The sequence below is a fragment of the Euleptes europaea genome, chromosome 9 (genome assembly GCF_029931775.1).
Source record: "Euleptes europaea isolate rEulEur1 chromosome 9, rEulEur1.hap1, whole genome shotgun sequence".
NCBI classification, from domain to species: Eukaryota; Metazoa; Chordata; class Lepidosauria; order Squamata; family Sphaerodactylidae; genus Euleptes; species Euleptes europaea.
In genome coordinates, this window is record NC_079320.1 from 72606797 (window position 1) to 72627009 (window position 20213).

At 45.3% G+C, this 20213-nt stretch overlaps 1 protein-coding gene across 1 annotated transcript in view; it reads right to left on the reverse strand.

Moving 5' to 3' along the window:
* TBC1D1 (TBC1 domain family member 1) overlaps positions 1–20213 on the reverse strand; it is a 114793-nt gene that overhangs the window by 26681 nt on the left and 67899 nt on the right. Inside the window, exons 9-13 of the mRNA XM_056855642.1 lie at positions 18698–18784; positions 16422–16696; positions 12468–12614; positions 9783–9902; positions 7977–8113 (exon numbers count right to left, since the gene is read on the reverse strand). Coding sequence (XP_056711620.1) covers positions 7977–8113; positions 9783–9902; positions 12468–12614; positions 16422–16696; positions 18698–18784 — 766 coding nt within the window. The remainder of the gene's footprint in view (positions 1–7976; positions 8114–9782; positions 9903–12467; positions 12615–16421; positions 16697–18697; positions 18785–20213) is intronic.

A 20213-nucleotide genomic window follows, 5' to 3' on the forward strand; every position in this document is an offset into this window, starting at 1 on the left:
ATGAGCTTGCTTGAGGGATGGTAGGGGCAGACGCCTGAGACTGACATTAGGTTAGCAATCCACTTTTCGGGCTGAGATGCCATGTTCTCCCCAACACCATGGGTGAAGCTCCGGACACCAAAGTACCTGACACCACGACACCGGTTATTCCTGATCAAGAGCCGGCGGACCCTAAGGTACCGGAGGAGGAACCTAAGTTGCCGGAGAAACCAGGGGAGGACCCCAAGTTGCCTTTGGAGAAACCAAGGCCTTGGGGCACGGACGGAGGAGTATCCGGACTTCCAGACGTTCGTCCACGGCTCTGGCAGTTGGTGCCTTCACACGGAGGAGGACTGGGATTTTACTGTCGACGCTCGGTTGGGAGCGACGGGGGGTTCTGAGGAGCCACCTCTGTGGGGCACGGGACTGCGCCAGACGCAGAGGCGGTGAGACAAGGACGAGGATTACCAACGCCTCCAGCACCAAAACCATGAACTGGTCGAACAGGCAGCTACGCTGTGGGGCTTACTGGAGGGGCTATGGCAAGAGGTGGACGAGCTATGTCGAGCACACCCGGCTCTGGAGATAAGCTCCCCTATTTTTTGATCCAAGTGGACGGTTTTATGAGGGAGCAGGGGCCGCCTTTCAGTAGGAGGAGAACCGGTTGCGGTATGTGGCTTCACTGCTGGAAGGGAAAGCGGCAGGCTGGATGGTCCAGCAGTATGATCTACGGTCCTGTGCGCTGCGGACCCTTGACGATGTCATGTTTGCACTCAGATGGCGTTTTGAGGATCCACACAAAAGAGAGCGGGCCAATACGGCGCTGCTGCAGCTTCGCCAGGGACCTAAGTCGGTGATGCAGTTTGCAAGTGAGTTCCAACTGCTAGCCAGTAAAGTTGTGGACTGGAGCGAAGCTACACGGGTGCAGTATTTCCGTGAAGGCTTAAATTCGGAGATACTGCACTGGGCTTCCAAACCCTGGGAACCAAGGACTTGACTCGCGGCCAGAACGTGGCCTGAACTCATGTCAGAAGCCTGACTGGATCTTGCGTTCAGTGAAGAACCTGACAGGAGGTTTGTGGGGTGGAGCCTGAGAAGGGAGGGGGTTGGGGAGAGAAGGGACTTCAATGCCATAGAGTCCAATTGCCAAAGCAGCGGCCATTTTCTCCAGGTGAACTGTTCTCTATCAGCTGGAGATCAGTTGAAATAGCAGGAGATCTCCAGCTAGGACCTGGAGGTTGGCAACCCTAGTGGAAAGAGTTGATCAAAAAGAACTTTTTTTCCTTCTCCCAAAACACTAGAAAGTGAGGGCATCCAATGAAGCTAATGGACCATAGATTCAGGACAGACAAAAGGAAATTATTATGTATTAAGCATCAAACTCTGGACACATTTGACCCATTGCTAAAACGGGAAGTAAACAAAACAAAATTAATCTTTGCAATTAGAACAGGAAGAAACAGCACCATCTAGTGTCCATGATACAAGGTGGATGAGGAATTCAAGAGCACGACCACCATTTTTTTCTTGCCCTTCTGAGCAAAATGTATTAAAAAAAAAAAAAAAAAAACAGCTTAACAGCACAAAGTGGTACCAGTAGATGCAGCCAGTAATCCGAGGATATTTGCAAGACCATCTGCCGCTGTGTAGGAAACAAAAAGTATCAAAGCTCTGGGCTCAAATGTGATTAACTTAAAAACCTTTCCCTTTTTGTCCCATCAAAATGCGGGCTTTTTGGATGGTTTGCCACCTCACTGCTTGAAGACGACAGTCAGAACTCAAAGAACACTTTCAGACACACTGAAGGGCTTGCAAGAGCGTTGACAATCTGCTTGGTACACCACGGGATCATACCTACAGTCAATCCATACATGTTTCTAACAATGGCCAGCTTACTTCAAGGAAGACCACGGGCAGGGCAGGGCCATCCTGTGACTGCCCCCCCCCATGTTATTCAGAGGCCTACTGTTTATGAATTCTGTTTATGCATCCTGGCATACCGCTGCTGATAGGCTTCTCCCATGAATCTGTCTAATCCCTTTGTAAAACTACCAAGACAATGACCATCATTTTCTAGCAGTAGAAAAGAGCAAGAGTCCAGCAGCACCTAAAAGACTAACCAAATTTCTGGCAGGGTATGAGCTTTCGTGAGCCACAGCTCACTTCTACTGTATCTGCTTAAGAGGGTTTGTCAGGCTGGCACAGTCCTGGCCTTCAGGTGACAAAGGACCGGTTTACTTAGAAAGGCAATTCCTGGGCTGCTGGTGCTAGGGGAAGCCATGGTTAGGATTGCCAGGTCCAGTGGTGAAGCCTGAGGATGCTGGGGTTTGGGGAGAGGTGGGACCTTAGTGGGGTATCATGCCATAGAGGCCACCCTCCAAAGCAGCCATTTTCTCCAGGGGAACTGATATATATCACCTGGAGATCAGTTGTAATAGCAGGGGATCACCTAGGATTAGAAACCCTACTCACAGTGCTTAATTAGTGCTAGATCATTCGCTTCTTTTGAAGAAGAAGAAAGAAGAAGAGGAGGAAGAAGAAGAGGAAGAAGAGGAGGAGTTGGTTTTTATATGCTGACTTTCTCTACCACTTAAGGAAGAATCAAACCGGCTTACAATCACCTTCCCTTCCCCTCCCCACAACAGACACCCTGTGAGGTTGGTGGGGCTGAGAGAGCTGTGACTAGCCCAAGTTCACCCAGATGGCTTCATGTGGAAGAGTGGGGAACCAAATCCAGTTCACCAGATTAACCTCTGCCACTCATGTGGAGGAGTGGGGAATCAAACCTGGTTCTCCAGTAGAGTCCCCCGCTCCAAACCACCACTCTTAACCACTACACCACGCTGGCTCAGTCTCTCAGAGAGTTTCAGTGTTTCCTGATGATGGATTTTTTATTGTTTGCTTTGTTCAGTGGATTGTTTTTATTGTTATGCATATTATTACTCTATCTTGCACAGAATTGTTTGTATGTTTGTAAGCCAGTTTAGGAAACCTTTTTTTAAAAAAGTGAGATAAAAATGTTGAGAAAAGAATACATAGACTAAAGTAACATAACATAAACAACACAGCCATAATGGAAGGAGGGGAAACAGCAGAAAAAGTCTGTGGGTATAACATGTAGAAAGCAATTAAAAACGCTGTGAAAAAATGCTGTAATGTCCTACTCATTCTTCCCCTATCGCTCTACCAACTTCATGCCTCATTTCTCAGCAGTTTTTGTTCCTTCAGCTATGCTGCTTATGCAGCTGCACATTTTTGTGACAGCAGATAGTATCTTGAATTCAATACCATATTAACACCACAAGAGAAAACACACCAGACCAAGCAACCTTAACCAGAAAAGAAAACAATCATTGTGGCTTTCGAGGCTAAAAAATAAATAAAATCAAAGCAAGCATGTTGAACAATTATTTTAGGGTTCCAGTAAATCATCCATCAGTATCATACTGAAAGACCCGTGGGCAATGTGTTAAGTGGGAAGGGCCAGGATGTACCTTGTAACCACTGATGTGGAAACTGCTCAAAACTGCTCAAAACATGAATAGCAGCTGCTGTATTACTGCAGGTGTCAGACGCACAGTTGCTTATGATATAGATCTCCTTCACAACCTCCATCACACATCATGCGGGAAATTTTCATGCTACCAACAGGTCTGCATGGGGGTGGCATGGAAACTCTCCACTCAGCGGAACAACCTGCAGGGCCCCAAAATGCTGCTCCAGAGGAACGGGGACCCTCAGGAATAGCATGATGGGTGAACTGATTATTTGCAGTGAGGGGGGAAATCAGCAAAAATGCCCCCCTCCATAGGCAGACATTGACTTTGGACCCTGCCTATTGGTTTTTTGCAAGTCTTGTGTGAATGCAATTTAATCCAGAAATACTAACAAAATTTTATTCTGGCTAATTGTAAAATGGACTATAAGCTGATGATGAATGGTGACCCCTTTCTTTCGAAAGAATCAAAAAAATTCCTGAGGATAGTAGCTTTATAGCCAAACCTTTAGCAACAGCAAAGATTTTGCTGAATTGTGGGAAACTACTGATACCTCAACAGCCAGCATGGTGTAGTGGTTAAGAGCGGTGGACTCTAATCTGGAGAACTGGGTTTGATTCTCTGTTCCTCCACATGAAGCCTGCTGGGTGACCTTGGGCTAGTCACGGTTCTCTCCGAACTCTCTCAGTCAATGCGGAGGCAGGCAATGGCAAATCATCACCAAATGTCTCTTGCCTTGAAAACCCTACAGGGTTGCCATAAGTCAGCTGCGACTTCACGGCACTTTCCACCACACAAATACCTCAGAGTAGCTAAAAAATGTTTGGATACAGTCACTGCGGAGAAACTCACTCATTGGGTCCAAGTTAAAAATTGGAGTAAATGGAGAGTATTAAATTAGAACTGCTTATATACACTTATATTGGGAGCTGTTAAAAAATGACATCCCTTTATCTTTATTATTTTATAAATAATAAAGACCATGATTATTGCCTTCAGCACATGAGAAAGGTGCTCTGTGCACCTTTGGGGAGGGACTGCGGCTCAGTGGCAGAGCATCTGCTTGGCATGCAGAAGGTCCCAGGTTCAATCCCTGGCATCTCCAGTTAAAGGGACTAGGCAAGTAGGTGATGTGAAAGACCCCTGCCTGAGACCCTGGAGAGCTGCTGCCAGTCTGAGTAGACAATACTGACTTTGATGGGCCAAGGGTCTGATTCAGTATAAGGCAGCTTCCTGTGTTTCATGTGTTCACTATGCTATTTTCAGCGATTATAAAAAGACAACAGAGTTTTCTAGGTGTCTTTCTGGCTTCTATTTCTTTCTTGGCTTGGACAACATAATGCAAACGAAGCCACCGCATATATGTTCTTGAGTATAAGAATGAGAGGCAAAGAAAGCGGGTAGGCAAGACATGAAGCTAGCAGCTGCAAAACAGCGGTAATGCTGGAAGCCAACCACTGGGGAAAAATACGCAGGAAGCACTGAGTATGTAGCAAGTGTAAATATATTTTGCATGGTGCAGTGGTTTGAATACCATCATGGGTTTTTTGGGTTTTTTGGTAGTTGTTGCTGTTGTTGCGGCTCTTCACCCTGGGCGGGCCAGATGTCCTTTTCGCTCAGAGAAGGAGCCCTCACAGGTAAGCCAAGGCTCCGTTCTCCCTCTGAGCTGCAAGGACATCTGATCAGCGGGATCTTTAAAAGCTGTAACGATTTGGGTGGGATCAGACCTCAGTTGCTACATGTTGAAGTACTCTTCTTCCGAAAGCCGCATCCGCTGAAGAGTAGGTGTTAATTTTGTAACAAAACCTTGGAAAATACCTAGTGGATGAAGACATGACCCCAGTAAGGGAACCTGAATATCAAAGGTGGACTGGCCTGAGATTTTGTCCACTATGTCCTGCTAAACCAGGAGTTAATGTGGCAGTGGTTGTCACTTGTCTGCACAAGGTGTCCCTACAATATATACGGCCCTTGCCTGGGGATCCAAGCATGCAGGCACTGGCACCAATCCCTGCGATCCTCCGATTGAGAGAGGGGGAGAAGGCAGCTGCAATGAATGCAAGCCATCTAGGAGGCTCCTCTTTTAAGTAGGCCAGTTCTGCACAGAGGACTTGGAGACCACCCACCGGTTGGCGGGGGGGGGGGGGCTACATTACCAGCCACAGGCAAGGTGCAAGACTCAAGCAGAGGAGGAGACATCCTTCCTGAAGTGCCTGGAGCAAGAGCCATTTTCCAAGCCTCCTCATGTGAGGCCTTTTTCCCGCTCTTTTTTGGCTGGGTGTAAATGAGGAAAAGGCTACATTACCAATTGCAGGCAAGCTGCACGACTCAGGCAGAGGAGGATAAATCCTGAAGTGCCTGAAGCAAGAACCATTTTTGATGCCTCCTTCTTATGTGAGGCCTTTTTCCGCTCTTTTTTGGCTCGGGGGACGGGAGGAAAAGGCTATATTACCAGTTGCAGGCAAAGGTGCACAACTCAGGCAGAGGAGGAGAAAACCTTCCTGTAGTGCCTGGAGCAAGAGCCATTTTTGATGCCTTCTTCTTATGTGAGGCCTTTTTCCCGCCTTTTTGCTGCAGCAATACGCTGGCACTTAGAGGCAATCGGCTCTTTCCCCTCTTTCAACTCCGTGAGACCACAACAGTGGCTGTGTGAGGACTGGCCCAAGGAGGGCTGATCCGAAGTGCTTGGCAATGCCAAGAGCAATCCCACGATGAGGTCTTCTGGTAAAACAAGGTGAGGTTCCGGAAAGAAAGCGAAAGTACCAGAGCTCAGCTGAAAAGCTGCTTCCCAATGCAAGGCAGGAAACAAAAAAGAAAACTGAGGAGGGACTTATTCCCTCAAGAGGAGACAGGAAGTTGAAGGTGCCCAGTAGTGCCCCTGAACTTGGTCTTGCTTTTAATGGCCTCAGTGCCCTCATCCTCATGGAGGTCGAGGGCAGCCAGGGCCTTGCATAATAGGGGTTGATAACCCTCACTAGCAAAAAAAACGTGACTGATGGTCCTGATCTGGGATCCCTTCCTCCCCCTCCTCGCTCTCTTCTTCGGAAGAGAATTCTCCCTCCTCTCTTTCTTCCCCTTCTGTGTTACGGTTTGCATGTGTCTTAGCACTACTGAAGGGAGGGGCTTTTCTTGCAGCCTTGGTTGGCCAGGGGTTGTAGGAGTTGCTGCAGGATACCCTGTCCATAGCATCTGAATAGGTAGAACCTCTGGAGGGAGAGGAGGCCCTGGAATTGATAGGGTCTCTACAGGAAGGATCAGTCAAGATGAGCTAATTTATCTCTAAGAGCTCTCCGCATGAGATCTAGCATGCCCCGATCAGCCGCCCCCACCCCCCGATCAAAGGGGGAGAAGGAGACTGTACATTACACACATGAACACATGAAGCTGCCTTCTACTGAATCAGACCCTTGGTCCATCAAAGTCAGTATTGTCTACTCAGACCGGCAGCGGCACTCCAGGGTCTCAGGCAGAGGTCTTTCACATCACCTACTCGCCTAGTCCCTTTAACTGGAGATGCCGGGGATTGAACCTGGGACCTTCTGGTAGACCTTCTCTCTACCACTGAGCCACAGCCCCTCTCCCCTCTCCTTTGCCTGTAGCAGAGTCTCCTCTGGAGCCAGCATTACAGGCATCCTCCTCCACCGCACCCTCGTTAGTCCTGGGGGCCGAACGGGGGGTGGTTGCAGCCTCTTCTGTGGCACGCGTCTTTTTGGCACCATTTTTCGGCTCCTCCGCAGGCTGCCTTCTCTTCGGCGCTGGCGCCTCAGTGGCAAGCTGATCGCGCCACTTCGCGCGACTGGTGGCTTTTGTGAGTGCTTTTTCCTCCGCAGCGGTTTTCCGGCGAGGCAGGAGCCCCGCTACCTGCTCCTCATCTCCAGACATGACCTCTTCCCCAGATAGCTCTCCACCGCCATCCTACTTGGAGAGTAAGGAAAAGGCGGGAAAAGGTGGGAGACAAACTCAGACCAGGGAAAAGAACAGAGGAAAAAGTTTTTTGACGAGGACGAAGGTTAGGAAGGGAGGTAGGATGTTAAGTGAACACACTTGGATTGTAGATGTAGGTAAAAGTAGGTGACAGTAGTAATAGAGGAGAAGGCCTAGCTGTGGAGCTCTCTCTAGCGCTGCTTCTCCCTCTGAAGGCAGGAGTAGAACTCGAAGTTTGGGGGAGGTCCTAGCACAGGGACAGGAAGTAAAGGTCTGTTAATCCTGCCCCTTCCTGAGCATAGGAACAGAATAACCCACAGATCAGATGTCCTTGCAGCTCAGAGAGAGAATGGGAAATATCAACACCCATCTGCGCTACGAAGCAAAACCTACAAAGGAAAAAATCCTGCATCTGCATTATATGCATTATATAAGCTCATACCCTACCAAAAAGCTGTTAGTCTTTAAGGGCTACTGGACTCTTGCTGTTTTCTACTCCTACAGATAGACCAACTCGGCTACCCCTCGTGATGTATCATATGTTATGGTGGATCTTTATCTGGCAAAGGCCTTTACCGTCATGCCAGCTGGGAGAATCGCATCCTTTCTGTGGTGTCGCCACTCGCAGAAATATCTGTTGTCTCCAAGAATGCCGGCGAGTCCTCACAGGGGTTTCATAGGCAGGATCTCCATCCAATTTGGGCTTGTAGTCACTAACATTAGAGAGTGAGGAAAACGTGTTGTTTTATTGTGGGAGTAATAATTGTGACAGTATGCTAATTGAACTGCTCTTTGTGAACAGGGCTTCCAGCTCCAGGTTGGAAAACCCCTGGAGATTAGGGGATGGAGATTAGGGGATGGAGCCTGGGGAGGACAGGGACCTCAGTGGGGTACAACGCCACGGAGTCCACCCTCCAAAGCATCCATTTTTTCCCAGGGGAACTGAGCTCTGTAGACTGGAGATGAGCTGTAATTCTGGTGGATTTCCAGGTCCCACCTGGAGGCTGGCATCCCTAAAATGGGACGAGTACACAAATCCTTCAAGTATCCCCAGTAAGAATCTGTAAACAATACAAAAACTACAAGACTTCTAAAGATATCTGTTAAAAATAACCACCACCGATAGGCCGCTTCAGAGAAATGCAGGCCCCACGTGAAAATAACAGTCCAGAATTTCTGCCGCCTCCCACCCATAGACAAAACCAAGTAATGTAAAGTTTTCATATCCTGTCCCTGGACAACATTAGCAAGAAGAAAAATCAAGCAAGTGGCCATATAAGCTGCTAGAAAGGATTTCCCAGCCCACCTTTTTAAATACTTACCCAATAGTTTTGCACTGACCCATGACGCATATCACTACTTTTGACGTCAAAACATCCACATTGTAAATTCCCTGCCCTCCCCCGCTTCCTGTGTAGTAAAATGCTCTGAGAACAGCAGCTCCATGACGTAAAACCCCAAGCATTCAAGTTGTGAACAATTCTACAGACTTGGACTCGGTTCAGACGTTAAGTATACAGTAAACCATGCCACTGCTGCTTTGTGAGATTCCCAGACTTGGGTGCTCCCTCCTCCTTTCCTCACACGTGGCCAGCTTTCTTGGCAAGCTACGGTTATGTGTTTCTCTATACAAACCAGGGTTAAATTACGGTGGGAAATCCAGGTTTGCAAGGAAGTGAAAAAGCCACCGTTTGGAGTTTGGACATAAAGGATGACCAATGGCTTGCCAGGAAACCAGAGATTGTTCATTCGCTACCTGTGTGCACAGAGGCAAGGGACCTGAGAGAGTCAACAGATTCCCTAGACTGGTTCCTGTGATGGCAAACAAAGGCTTTCCATTACATATGAACTCTGCATATGTGTGTGGTGAGATTTACACAATTTCCCCCCCTTTAAATGGCCTCATTTATGCTGATATGGGCCTTGGCTATTAAATCTACGCTGCCTGCTGGTACTTCTTCAGGTCAGCTCTGCTCTGCTTTCTTGACAGTTTCCAACTGCATTTCTACTTTTCGGTTGATCATTTGAGAAATACTTTGAATTCATAGCAGGTTAGGACAGGGTTTCCCTCAGTCTGAAATACCACGATACAGATCCCCAAAGCAATTTCTTCTCACTGAAACTTATTTATTGAGATCTAAAGCTTATACTATTAGTAACTATTGGAAACAGAAATATTCATAGTCTTTACCACATCACCTATGTTATTTATAACCACTGATGACACGACAGTGAAATGGATTTGTACAAAATTCTCACTCTCACAACTCTGACTCCAGCTAAACAATATACATAGTGAACACACAGCATTTTATCAGATTCTGAAACAAACATTTCCGAATCACACATTTGCCAGCTGCAAACACACAAAGAGGACCCTACCTTTTTGTGTTCCTAAAGTCAGAGGTGTTATTTTCATCTACGGGAGCCAGAAATTTTAAGAAGTTTGGCACAGAAGAGGAAGAGTGCAGTTTTTTCCGCAGAGAAGAACGGCAGGAGGTGCTGAGAGTGCCGTCGAAAAGGGGCAGTTCAGAATAAGGGAGTACAAATACGCCAAGTAAAATTAAAAACAAGACATAACCCAAAAAAAACCATAAACACAACAGTGCCTATATCAAACTAAGAAAAAAAATAATGCTTGTAGGAGTTTAAACAAATAACAAAAAATCAAAGAGTAACACTGTATGGCATTTTACCAGTTTTACTTTGCAATATCTGTCTGGGACTGCTTATATTTCTTGATATAAATGTATATTTGAAGGTCGCCTCAGAGATTTATTCCCATTTATTCCCATTTGAGCAAAGGATGTTTGAGCAAACCTTGTTTTCTGAATTGTGCCGTCTGTCTTGGAGAGTGGTGGTAGAAAATGTGGGGGGACGGCTTTAGTTCTCCACCTTCACTTGGAAAGGAGAGAAACTGCCTTGGTTACATTTTAGTTGGTCTTACATAATGAAGGAGAGAAAATGCAGTAAGGAAATTGCTTCCCCCTCCCAGCCAGGGTTACATGAACCACATATCATAGTCCAGTCTAATTAAGGTTGCCAACATAACTGGAAATGTATTCTACTTAAAATAGCAGTTCAGCTGGGTTCACATTAGGGTTGCCAACTGCAGGCTGGGAAATTCCTGGAGATTAGAAAGTGGAGCCTGGGGAGGGATCTCAGCAGGTTAGAATGCCATAGAGTCCACGCTCTGACACTGCCATTTTCTCCAACAGAATTGATCTCTGTTGTCTGGAGGTCAACTGTAATACTGGGAGATCTCCAGGCCTCACCTAGAGGTTGGCAACCCCAGTTCACCTGAAGATTTTGAGGCGATTACACTGAATTAATGAAGTTTTGAGTTCTTTTCTCCACCAGCCACAAGGTGAATTAGCCTTGTGACTGCTTCCTCCAGTAGGCACAATATCAGAATCTGAACATGTGGTGAAGCCGTTATACGGCCACTTCAACATGCCTTCAGAGGTGGGGAGGGGGAAAATCAGTCTCCTTTCCCTCAAGGTACATCCTATCACTCAATAGTGATCATTCAAATTGGTTCTAACTTCCATGTAAATAAGGACTGCTTCAAATGTTACGTGGAAAGGACATCCATATAGAGAAAAGCATTAAAATGGCATATGAACTAGGATAATCGCACTAGCAGCTATTCCATGATACATAGAACAATTTACATGTGGAAGTGTTTCCCATGTAGGTCACACGACTTATCTGAAACAAGCAGAAATTTATTGATGAAATGGGGTTAAGCAAAAGCCACTGTCCTGGAGGTTTGCTGTCCACATTCGAATTTTCTACCTTTATTGCCTTAACAGCTGGCATCAACTTGCAGCTTTACCACTGATTTGCGTGCAAGTCGCAATGATGAAATCATATATGAAGATGAGTAAAAGAACAGAGACATGTACTATGGGAAAGTGAGACACAATGGAAGCAGACCTCTACATTAGTATCTAATCACTACTATCCCCAAAACAAAAGCCAACAGCAAGCTTTTATATTCTTTATAAAACTTCATCAATGCAAGAAGGGGAGAGGAGGAGATCACGGGACCTGAGTTGTGCATCTGACGCATGATGCTTTGTTGATTTTTATGGCATTTTAATCCCCACACAGAATGCAGAGAAAAAGAGAGGCCTCATAGAGGCCTGCAGATTCCACCCCCACCCCTCCACACACACCACTTTGTGTCTGCTTTTTAACATCCATCCCTGGCTAGTACTTGGATGGGAGACAACCAAGGAATGACAGAGTTCTGCAGAAGAAGGCAATGGCAAACCACCTCTGTACGTCTCTTGCCTTGAAAACCCTACTGGGTTGCCATAAGTCAGCTGTGACTTGACAGCACTTTACATACACATCACAAAGGCATTACAAGCATCTGTTTGGGGGTATTATTGTGGACCAACATGGATAGCTATTTTTTTTAGTCGCTACTAGTTTTTTATGAAGTCTGAAAACAGAAGTGCCATTATAAGTGGGCGTGTTAAACTGTCCTCCTTGCTTTTTCCCAGCCACTTCTCTTTGGACAGTTTATTTTTGTTCTTGGGTGGTTTTTACATTTTAAAACTTTCATCGAGCTTATAAACAGCTACTTGCCTGTTCTCCGGAGTAGAGGAATCATTTCCACATGATCCAGGTGGTGACGTTTTCTCACAGTTGTTACTGTTTTTTTGTTGATTTTTTTAATTAGGCCATGAGTAGGATATGTGGGGAAATGGCATGTTACTTTTTTTTTTTTTGAGGACTTTTTTGATGGCCCAGGCTAGCCTGATCTTGTCAGATCTCCAGAAGCTAAGCAGGGTCAGCCTTGGTTAGTACTTTGATGGGAGGCCACCACAGATATCAAGGGTTGCTCTGCAGAGGCAGGCAATGGCAAACCATCTCTGTTAGTCTCTAGTCTTGGAAACCCTACTGGGTTTCCATAAGTCGGCTGCGACTTGAAGGCACTTTACACACACACAGCAGTTTTTGAGAATCTGATGAATTGTGGTGGGGGTTTTTGAGGGATGCAATGCTTGTAAACTCATCCGCAGCCAACTGTACACAAAACTCCACCCCTCTCACCTCTTTGGCCCAGCATGCCCGCTTTGCTCTCCACCGGAATTATGCCTAAGATGCTTAAAGAAATTGGGCGAGGATGACGAGGGATTAAGATGAGCTGCAGCTGGAGGAGGAGCAGCAGCTGGAGACTGTTCGGAGGAAGTTTTTGAGCTGCTGGCAGATGTGTTCGAATTTTACAAGGAGGATTCCGGCAGGGAAGATTAAAAGAAAGGCAAAGAGAGAGAGAGAGAGAGAGAAAGAATTGTGATAAAACACAGAAAACGGTAGAGTTCAATTTTTTAAAAAGATATCATATCTCTTGCCTTTGCATTAAGAGTGTCAGGCTGGTGCTAAATAATAGCATAAATGCAGGCAGCAGGGAGCGTGTGAACTGGGGTCTGTGGTAGGAAGACAGGCTGGCAGGCAAACAAAACAAGTTAGGCAGCCAACATGTGATGATGCTTTGCTGCTCGGATTCTCCCCATGTCTGGAAGAAGCTACTGAATGGTTGGAGACCCAGATTGCCACCCTCCATTTTCCAGTCATCAGGAAAGCAACAATTGTGACAATGCCATGCAATAGTCAGTCCTGCTCTAGGGGCTAACTATCTGCGTTGGGGGGCATTGGGGGGGAGGGCTTCATAGTAGAGAAAGGAGGGGCCCTAAAGCAGGTCTTGCTGTATATGTCCTCGACATAGCCCAAGGGACAGAACCACTGCAGCAGAAAGCTGGTTGTAGCCCTTTCTGACGTAGCCCGTTCCCCTCATGAAGAACCGATCACTCGAAACATGCTGGCATCTACACTTTAGAACGCCCAAACTGTTTCCAGCACTTGCTAGAAAAGTGGGATTTCCACTACTTTTACACGTATGCCTAGTCTAAATCAGTCCCTGAGGTACCCACAAGGTCAGGGGTGTCAAACATATGGCCCGAAGGCCAGATCTGGCCCCTTGAGAGTTCTCATCAGGCCGTCGGGCCAGCCGAGGCGGACACCCCGTCCCCAGTCCTGATCTGGGCTCGCCAGGCATGGCCCAGCCTGACCAAGTGACATTTATGTCATATCCGGCCCTCGTAACAAATGAGTTTGACACCCCTGCACAAGGTGTTCTTTCCAGAGCTCTGAAATGCAGATCCTGTTCTGTTCTGAACACAATGTGCAACTATGGCACAGCTAACATCTCTTGTACATAATAGATCAATTACAGAAGTTTAAGAAAAGTGGGATTTTTTTAACTATATAGCTAAAAACTAAGACTAGAACCAGAGTAAAGTGATTTATGTTTATGAACAAGTATATTGTTAGATATGGGACTATACAGAATGATGTAATCTAAAGAAGTTAATGATGGGAATGTCCATGCAAAGTAAGCACCACATACAACATAATAATTTGATGTTTAAATGTTTATGTGTTTGTGTTTTGATTGTGTTTAAAAAGAAAAAGTTTTAACAAAAAAAGAAAAGAAAAAGAAATGCAGATTCTACGCATTCAACTCCTGTGTGCCAAACAGTCCCTACATGTACCCAGCAGAAGGGTGGGGCAGAGATGCAGAATTAGGATACATGATACAATACACTGAGATGCCCAGAATGTTTTGCAGCATGTTAATGTTCAGGGATATGCTTTTAGTGCCATGCTAGGAAGTCATGTGAGCATGTCCTTAATGAAGTATAGAGCAGTTGCGCTGACTCAATTGCAACGCTCAAATTCCTTTCAACCTGAGTTTGGCCAGTTAGCTCGGGAAACAATCAAAACATATAGAATCTACACTTTAAATGAGTACTGCTCTGGACAGAGGTGTCACAGTGGTGCTCGCCACAGGGTCAGATTTTGCACACCCAAGGCGACAGCAATAAGCATTTGATTGTATTTATTATTATTATTTATTTATTTCATTTATATCCCACTTCTCACCCCAACGGGGATCCAAAACAGCTTACAGTGTTCTCTTTCCCTCCATTGTATCCACTCAATAACTCTGTGAGTTAGGCTGGCCAGCGTGTGTATGGCCATGGCAGAGCGGGAATTTCAACATGGATTTCCCTGGCCCTGGTGTGACCCTTTGCCCTGACCTGGATGGCCCAGGCTAGCCTGATCTCGTCAGATCTCAGAAGCTAAGCAGGGTCGGTCCTGGCTAGTACTCAGTTGGGAAATCACCAAGGAATACCAAGGTCACTGTGCAGAGGAAGGCAATGGCAAACCACCTGTGTCAGACTCTCACTGTGAAAACCCTACTGGGTTGCTATAAGTCAGCTGTGACGTGACGGTGCTTTACACACACCCACAGTGCAACCCTTTGACCACTACACCACACTGGCTCACTGTATGTTCTTGAGGCACTGCAGCCTAACATTCAAAGTGAAGAAACTGTGCCAGGGCTTTACCGCTTGTTTAGCAGCAGGAGTATTTTCTTTTTTCATTTGTTTTCTCCTCCCCCTTCCCACTCCTTCAGTTCACTCTGGGAAAGTAAGCAAAAACATCCTTGTAGTATCCTAAGGAAGTCTCTCCAAAGATGATCAGTGAATGAAAAGTCCTCAAGTCAACTTCTATCAAGCCAGCAGCTACATGTCAGAAATAGGGTCATGGCTGACATGCCCAGCAAACAATTTTGGAGTTTTAAACTCTGATGAAAAAGCCACTGAGAAATGAACAAGCAACAAGGTTCAAAAAAGGAACGAGAAACAGGGAAACCCAGGCTTTGTTTTCCTTTTGAATACCACCTCTCTCTTTCACTCTTCCTTCTTCTCTCCAGTAACACACTGATCTCAAGCAAGTTTTTTGTAATTAGCCTTGTATTTATAGGTTGGAAAAACTGATTTGGCACAAAGTCTAATTTCTAGTGGTGTGCTTTGCACAAACACAGTAAGTGTATAATGACAGGGGGAGCGCATAGAAGAATGGGGAAATTCCATTAGCGTCAGCAAGCTATGGATACCATACATAAGCTATGGATACCATACATGCAAATGCTTAGAAGACGAACACATGAAGAATGTTGACACAAAAGCAACGTTAGAAGTGAGCTAGTAACAACACTGCAGTCAAGTAAATAGCTTCATTGAACCTGCTGGGGGAAATTGCATAGCTGCTTAATATCAGTTCACCAGCTTGGGGGCAGAATTACTTATCTGTCCTTTAAAAGTCTTTTTATTCCCTAGCTACTTAGCATTCTCTCTCAGTGGGTAGTGTTCCAAACCCTATCACCTTCCCTCCTCTTGACTAAAGGGAAATGCTGTATGTGTCTTTGGGTGCATGTATTCCCATCGAAGGAAACAGGAACCCCCTGCACCGATAGAATTCTACAACAGAGTTCGAATCTCTGATCTATGGTAAGAGTATAAGAACGGAGTTACGATTAGGGTTACCGACCTCAAGGAGGGGCCTGGAGTTCTCCCAGAATTATAACTGATCTCCAGACTAAAGAGGTCAGTTCCCCTCATTTAAAGTCTAGGCAAAACACAAGTCCTAACAAGATGTCATGCCTTCCCCTCCTCAGGCACAACCCCCATGTCTCTAGGGATTTCCCAAGCTAGAGGCGGAAACCCTAACCACGATCCCCACTGAGTGGGTATTCTAATGTGACAGAATCTGACAAAGAGAGCTTTGTTGATCTCTAAGGTGCTACTGGATTCGAATCTCACTAACATGACAGAAGTGCCCTCTATTAATTAGATGCTGCCCACTGACCTAATTAATAAACACGTTTAGAAGTTGCATCCACAAAGTAAGCCTCGTCATCTCCTTTTCCAGTACTGAATTGGAAAATATACCTCTTTCTGAAAATTTAAAAATTAAATCTTTAAATAAGAAAAAGTCCATGAACACGCTGTACTTGGTTATGTCAAGCATCTTACTCCAAGATAAGAAGGATGCTATTCCCCTTACTTTAAAATGGCCATACCTGCTAAGGAATGGGCATCGTAACACTTTCCCTCAAATTCTCTCCCTCCAAACCTCCTGTTTTAAACTCAGTCTTACTTTTGCTGGTGTGGAGTCTCTGTGCTCACGGAATGATACCTCATAAGTTTCCTCTGGGGAACAGAAGGGGAAGCTTCGGCAGGCTCTGAAGGCTCCTGGCTTTCCGTCGGCACGTGGCTCAGGGTATTTGCTCGCCGTCTAAAGCCCTGGTAAGCTGCTTTTGCCGTCCGGTCAGTGGGAGGGCTCTCGGGTTCACTGGAGAGACTGTTGGTAGAGCCAGTCGCCTTCAGTGGGGTCTCGGGGGGAAGGATTTCTTTCTCACACAGAGATGTTTCCTGTCGGGGTAAAGGGTTTACACCTCTCAACGTACATGGCATACCAAAAGCAACGTTTAAATTTCTCAGGCTGTGGGCTTGCTCACCATTTCAAACGGCCGGAGCTCCTCATCTGGATCAATGTTACAAAATTTAAAACAGGCAGAATAATAGCAGCAGACACTTGACTGTCTTATTTACTTGTTTACTATATTTTATAGTCCACCTGCCTTTCTCACTGAGACTCAAAGCGGGTTACACAATCACATATCAAAAACAACTTTTAAATTTCTCAGACTGTGTGTTTGTTCATCATCTACGTATACGTTTTTCATTAACGTTTTCATTAAGCATTTTACTATCACTTGTTCCCTTGTTTCCCTCGCAATGTAGGAAAAAGGTGGCAGCTGCCCAACACCACCTTTCCATGACGCAAAGTCAACCAAATGTCTGCACTTGAAGAAGGCACCCAATCACACCATTTCTGCTGGAAGTGTTTACCCGGCACACATTAATTTTCCCCAAATTAATTTTTGTTACGTTTGGTGAAGGGTTACCAGTTTTTGTTAAGTCTGCCTGCTTAACAAACCCAACCCAACAACAAAACAATGTTGCTGCAGAAAATCCAAGTGAAACTCATTTGGTTTAAGGTGGGGAGAAGTACAGGACGTTTCAGGCAGAGAGCTTTGGTGTGGATCCCAGATGCTCCAGTCTTTGTTGTGGGATGGTTTATTAGAAGCACAAAAAAGTTGTACAGCAATAACAATAATAATAATTTGTTGCAGTCATAGACCAGAAAAAATCATATTGCATTTCTATGCTACAATTCCAAAAACCTAAAACCTTGCATTTCAAGAACTGCTAACAAAACATAAAATACAGGTAGAATACTAATTAAGCCAAATATAACAGTGTGAAACTTGGAGCGGTATTTCTATACTTATTACAATTTCTTATCCTTTCCAGCAACCCCTTTCTTGCTCCAGGCTTTTACTACACTTTTACAGCAACAGGAACAAAATGCATGTCATGCCTCCCTATTGGGCCAACCAATCAGATCACAAAACACAATGCAAGCTTTCAAGCACACCAGAGCTCCTCATCAGGCTTGATGTTACAACATTTTAAAAGACAGAATGAGAGAAGCAGACACTTGACTGACTTATTTCCTATATTTATAGTCCATCTCCTTTCTCACTTTCCCGACTCAGTTAATTGTGGCAAATAAGAATCCTATGCAGATGACCAAGAAGGGAACTTTTCAAATGTTAGCTAACGACTAGTTTGTGAAAACTGTGCTAATAACTTTGGTTAGCTTGTTAGCAAGTACATGATAAAAACAAACACAAATGTTTTATTTCTTTAACAGAAAAAATTGGCATTTTCTATAATAATATATTGGGGGACCCCACTCTTTACCTACATACAAAGAAAGACCCACGTATCTTCGGGACCGCCTCTCCTGGTCTACCCCCCAAAGATCTTTACGGTCATCTGATAACAACTTACTGGTGGTCCCTGGCTTTGAGTGTGCAGCTGTCCTCCACGAGAGCCAGGGCCTTTTCGGCCCTGGAGCCGGCCTGGTGGAATGCTCTGTCTGGTGACATCAGTGCCCTGCGGGACCTTAAAGAGTTCCGCAGGGCCTGCAAGACAGAGCTATTCCGCCAGGCCTATGGCTGAGGATAGCCGCAAATATCATCTGCTGGCCTCCCTATTGCCCCTCCTTCCTGTTATATTGTTGATGTCAACGGAGGGGTAACCCGCTGCAAACACCCAGCAATGCGAGTATGGTTAGGCGCCATTTGAAACTTTGTAATTTTGTGTTTTAATTGGGATTTTAATGTTTTAAATTTAGATTCTTATTGTTGGTTTAGTGATGTTTTTATATGATGTTTCCCGTTCTGAGCCAGCTTTGGCCAGGGAGGGCAGGTTATAAATCACAAAATAAATAAAATAAAACCTGAATGTTGTGACATGTACTGTTATGCTTTAAGATTTCTTGTTCAGTGGCGGTATACTTACTTTACTTGTAGTACTTAGAGTGCTAGACAGGGAACTGTCCAAATCAGTGCTGCCAGAACTTTCTAGCTGACCTTTGGCTTTACTTCCCTAAATTATAAAAAAAAAAAAATACAGGGTATACATTATATGTTATGCAGACGTACCAATTCATATACATCAACCAGTCTCAAATTTCACAGAGCTGTGATGGTTTTGAGGGAACTATTAGACCCCAAAGATCCTCACTGTGTTGAGGTCATTATTAAATTTCATTTCCCAAGTGGACTAAGAATAGCCAGTCTGCAGGCGAGAAACAACAGCCTCCCTCCGAAAGGTCACACTGACATATACACAAACGCGGCTGCCAAAAATTAATTTAATAAGTGCTCCTTTCAAGCAGCCAGTGTTATTGGTTGCGTTCAATTTTAAGAGAAACCCAAGCCTATTCAGTGTTTTTATAATTCGATTATCATTACCGGGCATGCACTGTGAGCCTTGAAAGACAGAGCTGCTGAATAAAGCAAAGTTGGTTGAGCATCAAAAAACACTAAAATGAATGCAAAAGTCACAGCTTTCTTGAGAACACTATTGACATGTTCAGGTACAGTAGATCAGAGGAAAGGTCGAAGACGTTTCAGTGACATATGGAGAGACTTCAAGTGACATGTGGAGAGACTTTAAGTGACATATGGAGAGACTTTGTTTAAACACCATCTGACGTCTTGTAAGACAATCTCAGAAACAGCAACAATCAACTGTCTTAGTAGTAACAAGAGTTGGTTTTTCTATGTCAACTTTCTCTACCACTTAAGGAATAATCAAAATAGCTTACAATCACCTTTCCTTCCCCTCCCCACAATCACCTTCCCTTCCCCACCCTGTGAGGTACGTGGGGCTGAGAGAGATGTGAATAGCCCAAGGACACCCAGCTGGCCTTAAGTGTAGGAGTGGGGAAACCAACCTGCTTCACCAGATTAGCATGCACCGCTCATGTGGGGGAGTGGGGAATCAAACCTGGTTCTCCAGATTAGACTCCACCACTCCAAACCACCGCTCTTAACCACTACACCACGCTGGTAACATGCTTGCACTATAGGTAATGGCTGGTAAACCCCAAAACCAGAGATGAGGGCTCCTTTAGAATAGCTGTAGTACAGTAGGACTTATATTACCAGTCATAGATATCTTCTTCTTGTCTAATGTTTAGTGCTTTTAAGCTGTTCGTTTCTTCTTATTCGGACATTTATACCTACTTTTCTCACCATGGAGAAGCAAAGCAGCTTCTAACATCAATCTCCCCTCTTCCTTTTTATCCTCACAACATTCACCCTGTGAGGTCAGCCAGGCTGAGAGTAAATGACAGGCCCTTAGTCACCTGGGAAATTCAGGATTGGGAAATTCCTGGAGATTTGGGGGTGGAGCCTAGGAGGGTGGGGTTTGGGGAGGGGCTAGACTTCAGCAGTGTATAATGCCATAGAGTCCACCCTCCAATGCAGCAATTTTCCCCAGGGGAACTGATCTCTTTAGGCCAGAGATC